Source organism: Watersipora subatra, chromosome 2 (assembly GCF_963576615.1).
Source record: "Watersipora subatra chromosome 2, tzWatSuba1.1, whole genome shotgun sequence".
Lineage (NCBI taxonomy): Eukaryota > Metazoa > Bryozoa > Gymnolaemata > Cheilostomatida > Watersiporidae > Watersipora > Watersipora subatra.
Window position 1 is genome coordinate 34575640 of NC_088709.1, and position 19127 is coordinate 34594766.

Consider the following 19127-nt stretch of genomic DNA (forward strand, 5'->3'; position numbering starts at 1 on the left):
TTGTTGTTGCAATATTCGTTTGGTTGCAGGGTTTGGGCAGTGTGAAGACTCTGCTACTAAAGACCAACAACCTGGCCGTGTTGGATGGCAGCAGCTTTGACAGTGTGCGCAACCTAAGTCAGCTCGACCTCAGCAACAACCCATTTGCTTGCACTTGCAACATGAGAAGTTTCAGAGACTGGCTCAATTCTACCAAGTAAGATGTGTATATTTCACAAATGTGTTTCATTCTCATAAGGCTTCTATGGAGAAGTGAAACTGCACATATAAACCCGCTTTGCATACATCTCCCAAAGTGAAGTTAAACTGCACATATAAGTCTGCTTTGCATACATCTCGCAAATCGAAATGAAACTGCACGTATAAACTTGCTTTCCATACATCTTTCAAAGTGAAGTCAAACTGCACCCATAAGTCTGGTTTTCACACATCCCCTAAGATGAAATGATATCGCAGATATGCGCTTGACGTCCGCATATTTTTTACCATTCTGGTAAAGTAAAGTTTTGTACAGTAGATGCTCCTATAACGTAAATTCCAGAAAACGTAAAAAATTTGTGTTAAGTTTTTGCTTCCTACTACATAAAAAGTTCCATATAACGTAAAGTGTCAAGTCGGGCGAATTTTCATAATTGATTTGAATGTTAGTTTATTTCACCGCACTTGCGGAAGGCAAAGCGCCTTGCGTTTATCGTTATATCTATTATATATAACTTTCGTGACATTCTAGTTCGTCGTAATGGATCGTTAAATGTGTCGAAAAAAAGGCGAATAGGAAAGCTGCACAATTCTTCATAAATACAAAGTGAATACGAAGTTCTCTTTCACCCTAACCTTGACCCCTGGATAATGATAGACGACGAACAGGTAGAACCGCTTTTTATAGTAAAAAGATTTTGTTGTTTTGCCTTATTGTAGACGTACAAAATATTGTTATATATCGTTCTATCGATTATTTCGCTATAGGAGTGTCTACTGTATATAGGCTTGGTCCTCACACATCTCCTAAAACCTGTTTTATATGCACACTATCAACATTACCCAATTGTTTTAGTTCACATCATGCTACTTGTAATAAAACAATAGTTTGTTTTAAGTTTTGCATTCATGAAACTAAATATACATTTTGCTAATACTCCAACAATTTATTAAAAATATGGAAACTTCACTTATTTTACTATATTATCTCAAACATTTAGTACTTTTACAATTTTATTTTAAGAGTAAAACATGCCAAATAATATAAAGGTTTTATTTGCACATTGTATTATATAAATACATATGGATTTTAGCTGTCACACCTTTTTCAAAATGTTCAAGTTTTTCATCACATGCAATTTAAACTTGCAATAAATAATGTGTCATTTCTTGTTTGTTTAGTGTTACTTTACTTTCGCTGATCAACCGTTTATCAAGTCCTAAAAGAACATAAGTAATGCATCGGCAATGATAAATACTTGACCTAGAATTTTGCGTGTTGCAAGGATTGAGATGGTGAGCTACCACTCATACCAGTGCGCGTCTCCACCAGACCTCCGTGGCACTCGTCTTCTTTGGTTTGACCTCAGCAAGATCCAGTGCTTGCCTACATGGGTCTGGGTTATTGTTGGCGTTGGTGCGGGTGAGTAGCCTTTCAATTTTCCCTGTTCCTTTGAGGTTTGTCTTTCCTTATCTCTCTCTCCCTTTTTTCCTTTCCATTCTTTTCTCTCGTCTTTTTCCACTCTATGCCTTTTTCCATTTCTCTTCTCCTTCACCTTTTCTCTCTTCCCCTCTCTTTCCTTTCTCCTCTCGCCTACCATCCCCCTTTTTTCTTCTCTTTTTTGCCTCTTCTTCCTTCTTCCCCTCTGTTTAATTCTTATCTCTCTTTCCTCTTTCTCACCTCTTTCCCTTCCCACTTTTCCCTCCCCACTTTTCCCTCCTCTCCCTCTATTTCTATCCCTTTCCTTTCCCTCTCTTTTTCCTCTCTTTCTGCCTTTCTCATCTCTATTTGTTTCTATCCACCTCTCGCTCTATCTCCCCATCTCACTTATCATCATCCTCTTTTCTTATCCCCATCTGTCTCTATCCACCCCTCCTTCTATCTCCCCATCTCACTTATCCTCTTTCCCTTACCTATTTTCCTCCCTTTTTCTTCTTTATTTTTTGATCTTCAGGTTTTGTTGTTTGACTTTTCATTTCTTTTTTTTTCTATATTTAGTATTTTCAGTTTTCTTTGATCTCTCGTTGTTACTCATTTTGCAAGTCAACATTAACTGCAGCGCATATAAACACTATATGTACTACGATATTCAGTGCACCTATTAACTACAGCACATATAAACACTATATGTACTACGATATTTAGTGCACCTATTAACTACAGCACATATAAACACTATATGTGCTACGATATTCAGTGTATCTATTAACTACAGCACATATAAACACTATATGTACTACGATATTTAGTGCACCTATTAACTACAGCACATATAAACACTATATGTACTACGATATTCAGTGCACCTATTAACTACAGCACATATAAACACTATATGTACTACGATATTTAGTGCACCTATTAACTACAGCACATATAAACACTATATGTGCTACGATATTCAGTGTATCTATTAACTACAGCACATATAAACACTATATGTACTACGATATTTAGTGCACCTATTAACTACAGCACATATAAACACTATATGTACTACGATATTTAGTGCACCTATTAACTACAGCGCATATAAACACTATTTGTACTACGATATTTAGTACACCTATTAACTACAGCACATATAAACACTATATGCACTACGATATTCAGTACACCTATTATCATCAACATTATACACAGCATATTCTCATGTCAAAATATGCTACTTGCATATACAATAGACAATAAATAAAATGAACAGGAACTTACCTGACAGTTTTTGCTCGTTTGCTGAGATGCTGAAGTACTCATTTGCTGACATATCGAGGTACTGGAGGAATGATAGATTAATACATGGAAGTGTGTATCGATGCTATTAATGCCTGATTTCTTAGCATATAATAAGAGATACAAAAAGAATTGGTACTTTTCACTAATAAAGGTTAGGATAAAGTTCAAAGCTGTAAATAGAGAAAACTGTTGGCTGTAGTTGGGTACAAGTGATTCTGGTTTATGTTGGGTTTGAAAAATCTCGTGTTGAACTTTGCTAATTGATTGGATGAGAAATGTAGTGTTTATCTAGTATATACTTACGCCGCTCTACCCCTGCATTATTATGGTTCAGATGTCTACTATTATAAAACTGGGCATTGTTCATATATCTAACATATCTTGTCATGACATGTTTTGGCATACAACGCAAAATTTTAGCAAATATTTGGCTCAGCATACAAAGTAATTTCCAACATTCCTTGTCTGAAATTTCTTACAACAATTTTTAATGTAAAAAGTAAGATAGAATTATATCTACCGTAAGTTGAAGTAAGTTACATAGTGTATTTTTATCACTGGCGCTACCACCAAACCTATACATTGTTATGTCATGGGTGGACATGGAGAAATTATGTTATGCATAACAAATCCGTATCCACACACAACATCAGTGTTGAATTCGCTTTGTTCTTTCATTTTATTTTGACGATGTTCAGTTTGTTTACTTTTGCTTTGTCACGTGGGAACTAGTTTGATAATTACTGGTTCAGGTACAAGTGATGGTATTCAGTTATTGTACGCAGTACTGATATTTACCAGTAAAAGTTAATTCTTTATTCTATAAGTCGAACAATTAAAATACACAACTAACAAATTTCTAAACAATAATATTAATGACGAAGTTTAAAATAGTCAATGGAAGTTACACCCTCACCCGAATGGTCATCCTTGTTTGCTTGCTTGGCCCATCCAACCGCGAGTTACAACAGTCAAACGAGAGTCATATCAGTCCTTAGATATAGAGACATTCGGCAGTTGAGATACTGGAGTAGAAGAGGATCAGCTGATGATGGAGAAAGAGGCTTCCAAGTAGGTAAAAGATAGGGGCTTCAGAGGCAGAGGGAAGAAAGAGAGAGACTCTAGAGGCAAAGGAACGCGCCTCATCAAACAGGGGGAGTCTCAGCAGGCAGAGAGAGCTTCAGTAGGTCCTTGAGAATACAGAAATAGATAGATCGATCTGATTGATGCCGAGTTGTTGGAGCTGTTCTATTTTATAGATGTCTCTGTTAGCCTGTGGGAAGGTGTTTAGGCCCTCAGATTCTGTTCTGTATGTTGCAGAAGGTTAGCAATTGAGTGAACTTGTCATGGGAGTGTAATGATTGGAAGTGATGATTAACTCCAATTGTCTTGGTCATGTCTGGTACAAGCCTGATATTATTTAATGGTTTTCATGCATGTCAATTGATGTCCCTTTCTTCATGAGCTGTTTCCACAAGAGTTTTCTAAGCTGCTTGTAGATGAGTATATGATGACCATCTTTATTGCGTGCCCTCTGGAGCATTCGATGTCATGTTCATTGTAATATTGCGTACATGTCCGGTGTTTAGGTGTTTCTCCATTATGCTATCTGCTTTTGTTAACTCTTCTCTACAGTCATTTACATGAAATAATAACAAAACCTCTTTTTACTGATTACTATATAATTACTATGAATACTATATTATTTAGGTTTATACAGTTAAACATAAACAGTTTTTATAATGCCCTTATTTTAATGCTATTTGTAATTATTTAAAGTATTTATACAGTGCACCCTCCAAATACGACTTTGATCCATTCCAGGGTTGGTGAGAAATCATGTGTAGGGGTATAGAAACCATAGTAATTATATAATGCAAACATTCCCTGGTAAAATCGTCAAAATTATGTATAAATGCTGTACATATTGAAAATTAATAACAAAATAGTATGTTAACCTTAGTAACTAAAGTTACCAACAGTAACTTTATTATATTTAGGGAATTTATTAGTTATGATCTGCTTTATAATGTAACGTTACAATGTACTATGAGCAAAACTACGTACCATAGAAAGTTTTTTCCTTTAAGATAGCCATATGTACAACAATAACTTTGAATTCACTTCAAGTAAGTTTAGCTTACTAGACACAATAATTAATAGGTCTATGCTAGACACACACGACACAATAATTAATAGGTCTATGCTAGACACACACACTTAAAGCTAAGTTCTAGTATGTATTTTTAACTATTTTACTGAATTTCAACTTTTTATGACTAAAATTATATCACTTTTCGGCTTGTCTTCACTTTCATTATGCTTTTTAGCGGACCTGTTTAAAACATTTTCTAACCTAATGCATGCAAAAAACCCGAACGATGCTGTTTTCGTAATGAAGTTGACTTTTATTAGCAGGTTTAAAGAAATTGTCTGACCACTAGATCTTCTGTATAAAGGCATTGCAACTCCAATTTTGCTGCTGGTTTCGCAGGGAAAATATTACCGTTTTACACCCGAGAATTATTACACTAAGAGCAATCGCTCATCATGTCTCTTTCAGGCATTGTGAAAATATTTTTGGCGAACAGCATTTCACTGTTTTTGTTATTTTGACAGACGTAATAAGCACACTGACTGCCAAATTTGAACTCAGGCGAAAATTTTGTTGAATTCGTATGGTGAAAAAAGATTTGTATGGTGAGGTGAAAAAATCATCATGTTCCACTTCATGAGGTGAGAAAAATCGTATATCAGGGTAATCAAATCCTGAGCGCACTGTAATTGTTTTTGCGTTCTGGAATGAATAAAATAAAATACAATTGATGCTTACAATAATATTTACCCTATATGAACTATTGGAATGGATTACAGTCATATGTCAAAGCTTCAATTTAAACATGTTTAAGAGATCTAACATCAATTATGCCATAAAATAATAATTTTGTAATATATTCCTTGCATAAGATAAACAAATAAACTGAAAAATATGCTGCAAGTCTGTAAGTAGACGTCTATTTTATTCTTGCTGTTGATGCCATGGCATTAGCAATTATATCAGCATGACATCAGGCATGATGTCGGCCATGACAGCAGGCAGGGCATCTGGCATGGCATTAGCCATGACATCAGGCAGGGCATCTGGCATGACATCAGCCATGACATCAGGCGTGACATCTGGCATGACATTAGGCCTGACATTAGCCATGACATCAGGCATAACATTAGCCATTACATCAGACATGACATCAGGCATGACATTAGCCATGACATCAGGCATGACATTAGCCATGACATCAGGCATGACATCTGGCACAATGCCCAAATACTTTCATTAGAATTTGTTATGCGTTGAAAAGCTACTGTGAGGAGGCGAGCAGTAGCATTAGAATGCTACTGCTCATTTCATTGTTTAAACTTAGAATTAGCATTTAATAAAGCTTCACTAAAATAACAATACAATAACAATGCCTCCAGAACTGGATGTTCTGAAATCAAATTCTCTGTAAAGCGAATTTTTCATTACTAAAACTTTATCGCTATAACTGGACCGACGAACACACAGCAAGATTTATATATATAGATGTAAAACGTAATAAAATATAAATGAAATACGTATATATCCTTAGTTCTCATTATTATTATATCTATAATTGTTCCAGAGATATTTTAATCCCTAGTTACACATCCTATATATGGGAGTAGCTATGTGTCAGGATAATAAGTTTTAACGATAGAGAATGTTGTATAAACCAAGCAACATTGAGGTAGCCAAAAACAGCAACTATGGCCATCTTTAAAACAAGGTGTCGGCTGAACTAGTCATTCAAACTGCCATGAATTGTATATATTGCAACATTTAAGACATTTTATCATCAAGCAAATGTCTATATAAATACCCGGATTCATAGCCGCGAACATTTATTGCTGTCATTAATTTACTGAATGAAAATAACTGCTTCCATCACTAATTGTCATGAGCTCTTCTTAATAAACATAGTAAACAAGGAGGACTGTCGGCAGCATCAACCTTAAACTCCATTCCTGCACATCAAGTACAGTGCACCCCGAGATACGACGTTAATCCGTTCCAAGGCTGGCATCGTATGACGAAAAGATCGTATGTCGGGGTATAGAAACCAGTGTAATTACACAATGGAAAAAATGGTAAAAATCGTTCAAAATTTTATAAAAATGCTGTACATTTTGAAAATTAGTAACAAAATAGTATGGTAACTTTAGTAACTATAGTTACCTATAGTAGCTGCATTGTATTAAGTGCACCTAGTGATCATAATCTGCAATACTGTAAAATTGTTATCTGTTTACCAAATGCAGATCGTACGGTAAGAAGTTCTTACCTTCAAAAGGTACGCATAACATAAACTTTGAATTCACTTCAAATAAGCTTAGCTTGTCAAACTCACCCTTAAAACTAAGTTTTAGTATGTATTTTGAACTATTTCAATGAATTTCAACTTTTTATCACGAAATCTTATCCTTTATAAGTTTGTCTTCACTTTCATTATAAAATTTAGCGTGTCTGGTTGAAACCTTTTTCAACAAGAATTCGGCCAGAAAGGCCGAGCGATGCAGTTATCAAAAGTGGCCTCTCACACACCTGACCATTTAATGGCTACCGGAAAGAAAAATGAAATTTTATTTACTATTATACAGGACGTACATACCTTTGGAGTAACGTGACTATAGCTGGTACATGTAGCAAATAAAGCAGAGAGGAGGCAAAAACGTGTTAATGCTAATTATGTTGCTGTACACTTGGAAGATTAATTTAATACGTAATGAAATGGAATTTTTAGCAGGCTAAAGAAAGTTGACTAGTCCTGTCCAATTTTTCTTCTGGTTTAAAAGAAAAAAATGCTGGTGCAATGCAGGAAACTGCTAACTAGCTAACGCTTGTAGGATCCAGAGAAGGTGCTACAGTAGTTTTTCTTGTATGAAATGTGCACAAGAATCAATGTAACCATATATACAAAGTTTGTACGTATTTATACCCTAGAGGACAGGGCTTTAACAAGTTTCAGAAAGTGATGTGAATGCGTCAACTATCTTGAGTAGCTAGTCACATGAGTGACATACATACGATGAATTGTATTCACATAAGAGATAACAAGCCCACCTGCAAAGACAAGAAACAAGAAAACAGGTTTAACAAGAAAAGAAAACATAAAATCAAAAGGAAACAAATAAAATATGAAAAACATGCCACACAAGAGATAAATAATATATATTATACATGCATTGTTTTAATGTACCAGTCCACGTCAGTAAATTAAACACTTGAAATATTTCTGCCAATGTGGGGTTTTCTGTAACTTGTACTTCCTCGCCCATACTAAATGGTTGTTCCTTTTGAATGCTGATCACATGCATGGCCTTCTAACTCCTTCAACTCTTCAGTCGTATGCTCCTTCTTGTGCTTGCTTTAACGGAGTTCTTTTTTAATAATAATTGCAAATGCTGATTGGTTGCGATCATATTCCTTGACAATGTTAATAATACGGGTGCCTTCTTCTTAGTTACGACATCCAACTTTGTTGACATAGAAATCATTTTTCCTTCATTTTGTAACGTTTGTATCAGTCTCAGATTCCACAGCGAACGAATTAAATGTAGATACTTGTAGTTATATACGTGTGCTGACTGGAAAGTTTATAGTAAAATGTATTATAACGCTACAAATGAATATTTGCTCTCGCTTGTGTATTTTACACGAATTTTTCCACGCGGAATGTTGACACGAGAGAACTCGATCATCGTGTCCCTTCTAAACTTTCTGAAAATGTTTTCGGCAAATATATTTCGATGTCTTTTTTTTCGACGTGCGTTATGAGCTCACCGACCGCCAAATTTTAACTCGGGCGAAACTTTTCTCAAAATCGTTTGGCGAAATAAAATTCGTATAGCGAGGTGAAGATCTCACGATGTTCGACTTTGTAAGGTGAAAAAATCGTATATCAAAGTAATCGTATCTCGAGTGTGCTTTGTATAGGCAAGCAAGTGGGCTGCCTACGTATATGTAGGTCTTAGATAAGCCGATAAAGGGTTCAGGAAATGTCAACAGGTGTCATTTGTGTACAATAGGTCATGTTTTATTGAAACTTGTGCTGTAAGCTTGTCATGGCAAGTCAATTGATTGTATCAGCCATTCCTGCTTTGAAGCATACAGTTATATACCTATTATAGGCACTAGATTCGTAATCTGCTAGTTGCATTTTGCTAAAAGTAGAAACTCTTTGATATAGTCTCCCATTTTATTGACAGGTGTCTCCTTCGTCAATCAGTTGATAAGTGTACTCCATTGTCAATGTATTGACAGGTGTTTCTGTTTTCAATGTGTTGACAGGTATCTTTGTAGTCAAGCTATTGACATGTGTCTCTTCTTTCAATATATTGACAGGTGTACTCCTGCTCATGGGAATCATTTGCATCCTCTATCGGTACCGATGGAAGATTGGATATAGGTTACACAAATGCGCAACAAGTTGCCGATGTTGCCCCTGCTGCCGAAATGAGGAAAATTACATGCCAGTGCTGGGTGACAATCAATATGCTGCTTATCTTTCGTACTGCAGAGAAGAAATATGTGAAGAACTTGTTGCGGACAGCATTTTGCCGAGTATCGATGATACTGTAAGCTGATTAATGCTCTGCTTGAAGCTGTCTTCTTTTGTCAACTGAAATATTTAACCACATGACATACAGCCACACTTCTACTTTTAAAGTCAGTTCATTCGATGAAGGTCGTAGCAAATTTTTCTAAAAAGTTATTCTGTATTTCTTTTAAATAGTTGGAAATTTTAGGTAATTATACATAGCAGCTAAACAAAAACATTTTATAAAACCTTTGAATAATTGTTGGTTAATACTTAAATTATCTGTAGAAAAACAAGTTAGTAATGGTAACTTTCAATAAAAATTAGTTTTTGTTGTTGCTTCTATAAACACAAAAATGGTTTGGAGGTAGAGTGAGTGGTAGGGATGTGCAATGTAACTTTTTACTTACATTAGATGAAATCTAAACTAACTTAGTTTAACTAATCTAAATTAACTAAACTACATGTAGTTCTACCTAAAATGTTTGGTTTTAATTTTTGTCAGCTTTTTTCTGTTTATGAAACTGCAACATGTTAAGAGACTTCGCAAGCTGAATAGTCAATTTCAGTCTGGATGTAGTCAAAAAATTTCTGAAATCTTAGATCGTATGTTGAGTGAAAAGTTTGTATGTTGAGGTGATCGTATGTAGAGGTTTGTATGTTGAGGTGATCGAAGGTAGAGGTTTGTATGTTGAGGTGATCCTAGGTAGAGGTTTGTATGTCGAGGTGATCGGAGGTAGAGGTTTGTATGTTGAGGTGATCATAGGTAGAGGTTTGTATGTTGAGGTGATCGAAGGTAGAGGTTTGTATGTTGAGGTGATCGTAGGTAAAGGTTTGTATGTTGAGGTGATCGTAGGTAGAAGTTTGACTGTAGTTATGGTTTATTTTATTAGTTAGCTCCTTGGCTCTTAAACTTCAACTAAAAACAAGTTTTTAAGCAATCCTTGGATTTTGTAGCTTTTTAGATGATTGAATGATATGTCATAGGTAGATATGTCATAGGTAGATGAGTCATAGGTAGATGAGTCATAGGTAGATGAGTCATAGGTAGATGAGTCATAGGTAGATATGTCATAGGTAGATATGTCATAGGTAGATATGTCATAGGTAGATATGTCATACGTAGATATGTCATAGGTAGATATGTCATAGGTAGATATGCCATAGGTAGATATGTCCTAGGTAAATATGTCATAGGTTGATATGTCGTACCATACCGATACACATAACATATAACATACCATACCGATACACATAACTGACAGGGCAGCATCCACCTGTGTAAAAATGGTACTGCGGGGAGAGTCCAAGAGGGGTACTGAGCGCCCTCTCGTTGGGGAGGGGCTCCGGGGGTTCTTCCCCAGGAAAATTTTTAGTATAACTAGTCAAAATGGTACAAATCTAGCACACTTGGCTCCTGATGGAGCACATGTTCTAACAGCAAATTTGACATTATAATCCAGTTTTCTAAATATAAAACTGTTTATTGAGATTGTCTTTAACAACGCTTATTAAAAATATAATGTGAATGAGAGTTGCTAAAGGGGTTGGCCACAGCTAGCATGAGGTAGAATTATCACCGAATACAATGCTGAATGGTGTAGAAGACGAGTAGTCTCCTATGAAATAATTTAATTAAATATTATTGTAGAGTTAAAAAGTAAAATTAGTAGAGCACCATGTTAAAAATAATGCACTTATACTATTATAGTCTATAATACTGAGCAAGTAGTAGTAGATTTAAGTTTGAGCTATGCATGTTACATGCATAGCTCAAACTTAAATTAATTCCTATGAACAAAATCTTTTGTACATAAGCATTCATTTACATATCTACTACTACAAAAAAAACAACCATGTACAATTGTCTCTGTATGAAATGCTTGGAAGCATTCCTTTCGGTAGAGTCCAACTCTATAACGTTGCTGTGTGAGCTACCATAACGATCGTTTTTCTCTGTATATTCCAAGTATAATAAAAGTCTAAAAGGTTTACATCACTTGTATCATCTGAATTATTGTTATTCTAATCACACCTAAAATCACTTACGATCGGAGGATCAAATAATATTTTATTTTACCGTTTTGAAAGTCGAGCCGATGTTGACTGGTATTTCCAGCTTTTATTCTTTTCCAAGGAGGCGCGATTTCTTTAGCACAAAGCAACTCCTTTCGGATAATCGTTTCATATCTTTATTTATCGACTAATATCTTGTTGATGATATTTAAAACTTACTAGCATTCATATCCTTTGTTTACAAGACGGCAGCTTTATAAACATCTACTGAAAGCGACATAAATGCCGTTTCCCCACACAACCGATAAACAACATTCTGGTCATTTCCCCAGCCAGTGTTTAAATCAAGCAAAAATGATGTGAATTCCGGGATTTTTAGCCTCAAAAAATAGTACTGCCATGGCAGTAGCTGCAGTATAGGAGGATACAGCCCTGATAACATACTATACCGATAAACATAACTGATAACATACTATACCGATACACATAACTGATAACATACCATACTGATACATATAACATTAAACTCTACTTTTCTACACAGGGAAGTGTGCAGGAAGGTAGGCTCTATCCGGTCTTACATCGAGAGGATGGCGAGGTGTTTGGTGGCAGCATATCTTATTACCAAAGCCTTGAGGTCGCCCTAGAGAACAGCGCTTCTTTTATAGTTTTCGTCTGCAAGCACTACAAGTATGTTAAACTAAATATGTTTGGTTGTCATGGAATTGTATTCCGGTGTTTCATTATGGTGTTACAGGGAGCGAGGAAACTGGTGTACCTGTACGTTTCACCAGCAATATTAAAAAGGAAGTCTGGAAGACTCCTTTGTGACGCGCCACGCGATTCTCAAATCCACTGCGCAGTAGTAGTTAAATATATATGTATGTATTTGTATGTAAGCAATATACAGTAGGCGCTTCTACAACGTAAATAATCCGTTCCCGAAACGTTTATGTTGTAGGGATTTTATGTTATAAGAACAGTAAAATACATGTAAAATGCCTAATCTGTTTCAAGATCTTCTCAAACTCAATCCTTTGTCATGCAAAAAGAAAAAACTTGACTCAACTCTTTTAGTTTGTGGGCTGTACCTTATATGCAGTATTATTGGTTTGCATCGACAGCTTTTCTCCTTTTTATGATCGATCTCACTGGTTTTTTAGACCATGATTGCGGTAATTTTACAACAAGTTGGTGGGGACTGTACAATTTCGACATTCATTTACAACAATTTTCATAATTTTTTTAAACAAAAAAGTCTATTCTGCAAAGTAAAACTAATAGGTAACTAAATATTTTGTACGTGTACAAGAAGGCAAAACAACAAAATCCTTTTACCATAAAAAGTGGTCTATTTGTATCCAGGGGTCCAGGTTAGGGTGAAAGAGAACTTCTGAAGATATTCCTAGTCATGACATTCAGACTGGTAGACCGACGCTGTAATGCCTGCACCAATCGATACTCTTGAAGTATTTATTAACAATTGTGCATCTATCCTATTCTCTGTTTTGTTGACACATTTGACGATCTCATATGACGAGCTAGAATGTCGTGAAAGTTATATATAATAAATATAATGCTATACGCACATGTCGTTTTTTTTCCGCAAGTGCGGCGAGATGAACTAACATTCAAATCGACTTTGAAAACTCACCCGACTTGACATTTTACGTTATATGGAATATTCCACGTACTACGAAGCAAAAACTTCACATAAATTTTTTACGCTATTTGGAATTTACATTATAGAAGGTATATGTTATAGGAGTGTCTACTGTACAATGAAGCGCATATATAAAGAAAGAGCAAAGGTGCGGACCTCTTGCTTGCGGCATTCTTTTATAAGTGTTCTCGTAGACAAGCTCTGCCCCTTTTACCGAGTGCTGAGTCAGTTTCTTGGTTTGGTAGCTTGGCCGAGTCGAGAGCTAACTCGGATACAGGGCTGGCTGGCTCCCACCACACATTCCCCCTTGGGAGCACCGTTATTCAAGTAGAGCTCAGATGGGATAGCCAGCTGAGTTCTAATTCTCCCAACAGCTAGCCTCTTCCATCAGCAGCTCTCACTTGGCGGAGTTCTTATTTTCGTCAGCTCAATATCTTGCCTCAGCCGTCGCAGTCCAATCATCTCTATCCTGACGAAGCTGCTGGGCTCTGCCTTTGTCCTGTTGCCCAGGGTCTCGCTAGCCGGTCAACACCCACCAGTTCGGCCAGCATCATAGACGTCGGTTCCTGAAACTAGGCCAGCGCGTTGTCCCTAAGGGATGCCACTTCTTATGGTGCGTTTACACTGGCCAACACCGACTCCGATTAGGTGCCAATACCCCGACTCAGACAGGTACCTCAGACATTTCACGTATGGGTGCCGACACCGACTCCCCCTTTACATTGCAACGATCAAACTATTTTTGTCGGTACCAACAGCCAATCACAGCGCTTCGCCGTTCTGACCTTCACCCGACCAAGCAAAGACGAGTACACATAAAAATCAACGCGCTTGATGTGAAAAATTATATACAGTACTACACTACTACTACTGCTCCTACTACTACCGCTAGAAGCAACTACTGAATGCCGAGCAATGAATGAATGATGAGGCAACGACAGTCCGAGCAAAGAACTGTACGTACAGTTCTTTCGTCCGAGTAATTATAATAAATAAAATGAATAATGAAGAAGATTGAATGGTGAATGTATATTAGTGGTAGTAGTAGTGTGGTGGACGCCGGGCCAATACTTTACACTTCTTGTAATTATATGTTTGTATATATTTTATATGTCTGTGAATATTTTATTATATGTGTTGTCCATTTTATTGTAGCCTTGTTACTCGTTATGCTATCAATTGTCGTTGTTTATGTTGTCATATCAACGCACTAGCGGGCCTAATTATTGGCCATTTAAACATTGTTAGCCTGTGTTCCTACTCGTCCCGTTAGCCGGAACGGGCAATTTTATTGTATATAAGGGAGCAACGCTCATTTAGTAGACAGACCAAATGGCCGTACGCTCCTCGGCTAGTGAATTTCCTTCACTAATAAAACATTGAATGAAATCACACACAATTTATTTCTGTATGAAATAAATCCGGCAAATTTCTGTCCGGCAAATTCCTTTACAGTAGTACTAGTAGTAGAACTAATAGTAGTACTAGTAGTAGTCGTACAACTGGCTACTCACTTTTAATTAATTTAAATTAAAGAACTAACTTGATTTTTTGGTACTTTCGAGTTTACATCGTTGCTAGCCATGCTGGTTCGCTATCAAAAAGAGCACGAAGAAAAATTTAATGACAGTCTCCTAGCCTTTCATTAAATCTAGCCCTTTCGTTTCATAAACTTAGCACTGTCATTAAAGCCTAGGCTCATTTAATCAGAGGCTCCTAGCTTCTGATTGGCTGATGAGCGTCCGATTTGTCGGTGCAACCGGGCACTGCTGGGTTTCACCGACACCGACTTTCAGATCGGTGCCGACACCCATCTTTCTGTTCACACCTACCGACTCATCAAATTTGTCTGTGCACGACAAAATCGGCCAGTGTAGACGCACCATTAGGTTTGCTCTTTATTTGTGCCGACTGTTCCTGCTGGCTTCACAAAAACTGGTCTTCTGTGGTCATCATAGGGCTGCAGGGCTCTATCTTGGGCGAATGATTCAAGTCTGGGTTAACCAGGAACTGATTTCATTCCGACCAATCAACCAAATGGACGACCAGTTGGGTTTCTTGCGTCTCATGGCGTCCCTGGTGTCGCAGCGCTTCGCCTCTGCATAGCTAGTAAACTAATTGAAAGCTAGTGGTAAGAGAGATACATGTACATATGAATAATGTACCCTGTACAGCTAGTGAACTAATGACAACTAGCGGTAAGAGAGATACATATGAGTGATGTACTCTGTACAGCTAGTGAATTGATGACAACTAGTGGTAAGAGAGATACATATGAGTGATGTACTCTGTACAGCTAGTGAACTAATGACAGTTAGTGGTAAGAGAGATACATATGAGTGATGTACTCTGTACAGCTAGTGAATTGATGACAACTAGTGGTAAGAGAGATACATATGAGTGATGTACTCTGTACAGCTAGTGAACTAATGACAGTTAGTGGTAAGAGAGATACATATGAGTGATGTACTCTGTACAGCTAGTGAACTAATGACAACTAGTGGTAAGAGAGATACATATGAGTGATGTACTCTGTACAGATAGTGAACTAATGACAGTTAGTGCTAAGAGAGATACATATGAGGGATGTACTCTGTACAGCTAGTGAATTAATGACAACTAGTGGTAAGAAGAATACATATGAATGATGTACTCTGTACAGCTAGTGAATTGATGACAACTAGTGGTAAGAGAGATACATATGAGTGATGTACTCTGTACAGCTAGTGAACTAATGACAGTTAGTGGTAAGAGAGATACATATGAGTGATGTACTCTGTACAGCTAGTGAACTAATGACAACTAGTGGTAAGAGAGATACATATGAGTGATGTACTCTGTACAGATAGTGAACTAATGACAGTTAGTGCTAAGAGAGATACATATGAGGGATGTACTCTGTACAGCTAGTGAATTAATGACAACTAGTGGTAAGAAGAATACATATGAATGATGTACTCTGTACAGCTAGTGAATTAATGACAACTAGTGGTAAGAGAGATACATATGAGTGATGTACTCTGTACAGATAGTGAACTAATTGACAACTAGTGGTAAGAAAGATACATATGAGTGATGTACTCTGTACAGCTAGTGAATTGATGACAGTTAGTGCTAAGAGAGATACATATGAATGATGTACTCTGTACAGCTAGTGAATTAATGACAACTAGTGGTAAGAGAGATACATATGAGTGATGTACTCTGTACAGCTAGTGAACTAATGACAGTTAGTGCTAAGAGAGATACATATGAATGATGTACTCTGTACAGATAGTGAACTAATGACAGTTAGTGCTAAGAGAGATACATATGAGTGATGTACTCTGTACAGCTAGTGAATTAATGACAACTAGTCGTAAGGGAGATACATATGAGTAATGTACTCTGTACAGCTAGTGAACTAATGACAGTTAGTGCTAAGAGAGATACATATGAGTGATGTACTCTGTACAGCTAGTGAACTAATGACAACTAGTGGTAAGAGAGACACATATGAGTGATATACTCTGTACAGCTAGTGAACTAATGACAACTAGTGGTAAGAAGGATACATAGGAGTGATGTACTCTGTACAGATAGTGAATTAATGACAACTAGTGGTAAGAAGGATACATATGAGTAATGTCCTCTGTACAGCTAGTGAACTAATGACAGTTAGTGGTAAGAGAGATACATATGAGTGATGTACTCTGTACAGCTAGTGAACTAATGACAACTAGTGGTAAGAGAGATACATAGGAGTGATGTACTCTGTACAGCTAGTGAACTAATGACAGTTAGTGCTAAGAGAGATACATATGAGTGATGTACTCTGTACAGCTAGTGAATTAATGACAACTAGTCGTAAGGGAGATACATATGAGTAATGTACTCTGTACAGCTAGTGAACTAATGACAGTTAGTGCTAAGAGAGATACATATGAGTGATGTACTCTGTACAGCTAGTGAACTAATGACAACTAGTGGTAAGAGAGACACATATGAGTGATATACTCTGTACAGCTAGTGAACTAATGACAACTAGTGGTAAGAAGGATACATAGGAGTGATGTACTCTGTACAGATAGTGAATTAATGACAACTAGTGGTAAGAAGGATACATATGAGTAATGTACTCTGTACAGCTAGTGAACTAATGACAGTTAGTGGTAAGAGAGATACATATGAGTGATGTACTCTGTACAGCTAGTGAACTAATGACAACTAGTGGTAAGAGAGATTTTTGTCCTCTTGCTGGCGCCCACCTTTTTGATCTCCCGATTTTTCTGTCGCTCACTCTCTTTCTCTCTTCTTCTTTCCCTTTTTATTCTCTCTTAACCATTTTTACTCTATCTCTTCTGCTCTTTTCTACATGATATTTGGAATTGTCCTGAAAATCACTTTTCTACAGCCGTTTCACTATAATAAATGTTTTTATTGCATTTGCCACATTGTTGCATACAGAAACGACAGCAAACAAAGATTTGAACTAGATCTCATCCTCTCAACAGACAAACCAATGATTCTTCTTTGCGCCCAAAATGCAAATATAAAGGATATTCCCACCGTAAGTTTTTTGTGCATTTCATATGATTTTGACCACTGATTGATTTTGAAAATAATTGTGATTATATTTTTGCCATATTATCTCCAATTGCGTGAGTTCAGTTGAGCTTGTATACAACATTTATCTGCGGATTGAAAGGTGCCAGGGATCAGACATATTTGTTTACTTTCCTTTTTGGTATTTCATATTTTAAATCCAGTAACATGCCATGACAGCTATTACAGGTATTACAGATATTACTACAGTGATTACTGATATCTGTATATATCATACCTATCATAGTGATTACTGATGTTTGTATATATCATACATATCATAGTGATTACTGATATCTGTATATATCATACCTATCATAGTAATTACTGATGTCTGTATATATCATACCTATCATAGTAATTACTGATATCTGTATATATCATACCCCTCATATTGAGTAATTACTAATGGTTTCCTTTTTCGATTTGCTGACATCTGCTTTTCTTTGACGCTATCCTTTTTACAAATGGTGTTAGTTTCCTTTATTATTAATTTATTCTTGCGTGAAAGTTGTCACTTTTAGTGCCTGCCTAAAAATAACACATTTGTTGCCTACTTACAGTTACTGCAGCCAAAGTTTGTTGCCAATAGGCACATTACTTGGGTGCCCGACCAGTCAACGTCTGTACATCAGTTAAAAGGAGAACTCGCTCGTGTTTGGAATCCCCCCAATAGAGACCACCAGCTGACTGGGGTTAGTACTTTTATATCAGACTCAATATTTATATAATTGTTCAGTCTACTCATTTAGTCATATTCAGACTGTGTAATATACCATTTGGGCAAATTCAGACTCTGTGTAATATACCATTTGGGCATTTTCAGACTGTGTAATATATCATTTGGTCATATTCAGACTCTGTGTAATATACCATTTGATCATATTCAGACAGTGTAATATACCATTTGATCATATTCAGACTCTGTGTAATATATCATTTGGTCATATTCAGACTCTCTGTAATATACCATTTGGTCATATTCAGACTCTGTGTAATATACCATTTGGTCATATTCAGACTCTGTGTAATATACCATTTGGTCATATTCAGACTCTGTGTAATATATCATTTGGTTATATTCAGACTCTGTGTAATATACCATTTGATCATATTTAGACTCTGTGTAATATACCATTTGGTCATATTCAGACTCTGTGTAATATACCATTTGGTCATATTCAGACTCTGTGTAATATACCATTTGATCATATTCAGACTGTGTAATATACCATTTGGTCATATTCAGACTCTCTGTAATATATCATTTGGTCATATTCAGACTCTGTGTAATATACCATTTGGTCATATTCAA

General features: G+C 36.4%; 1 protein-coding gene and 1 long non-coding RNA gene across 3 annotated transcripts in view; both read left to right on the forward strand.

The window, feature by feature from the left end:
* LOC137386911 (uncharacterized) overlaps positions 1-19127 on the forward strand; it is a 203466-nt gene that overhangs the window by 137469 nt on the left and 46870 nt on the right. The window lies entirely within an intron of this gene.
* LOC137387540 (insulin-like growth factor-binding protein complex acid labile subunit) overlaps positions 1-19127 on the forward strand; it is a 53268-nt gene that overhangs the window by 31115 nt on the left and 3026 nt on the right. The window contains exons 11-16 of the mRNA XM_068073992.1: positions 30-196; positions 1485-1621; positions 9354-9586; positions 12110-12255; positions 17675-17777; positions 18376-18507. Of these exons, the coding sequence (XP_067930093.1) occupies positions 30-196; positions 1485-1621; positions 9354-9586; positions 12110-12255; positions 17675-17777; positions 18376-18507 (918 nt within the window). The remainder of the gene's footprint in view (positions 1-29; positions 197-1484; positions 1622-9353; positions 9587-12109; positions 12256-17674; positions 17778-18375; positions 18508-19127) is intronic.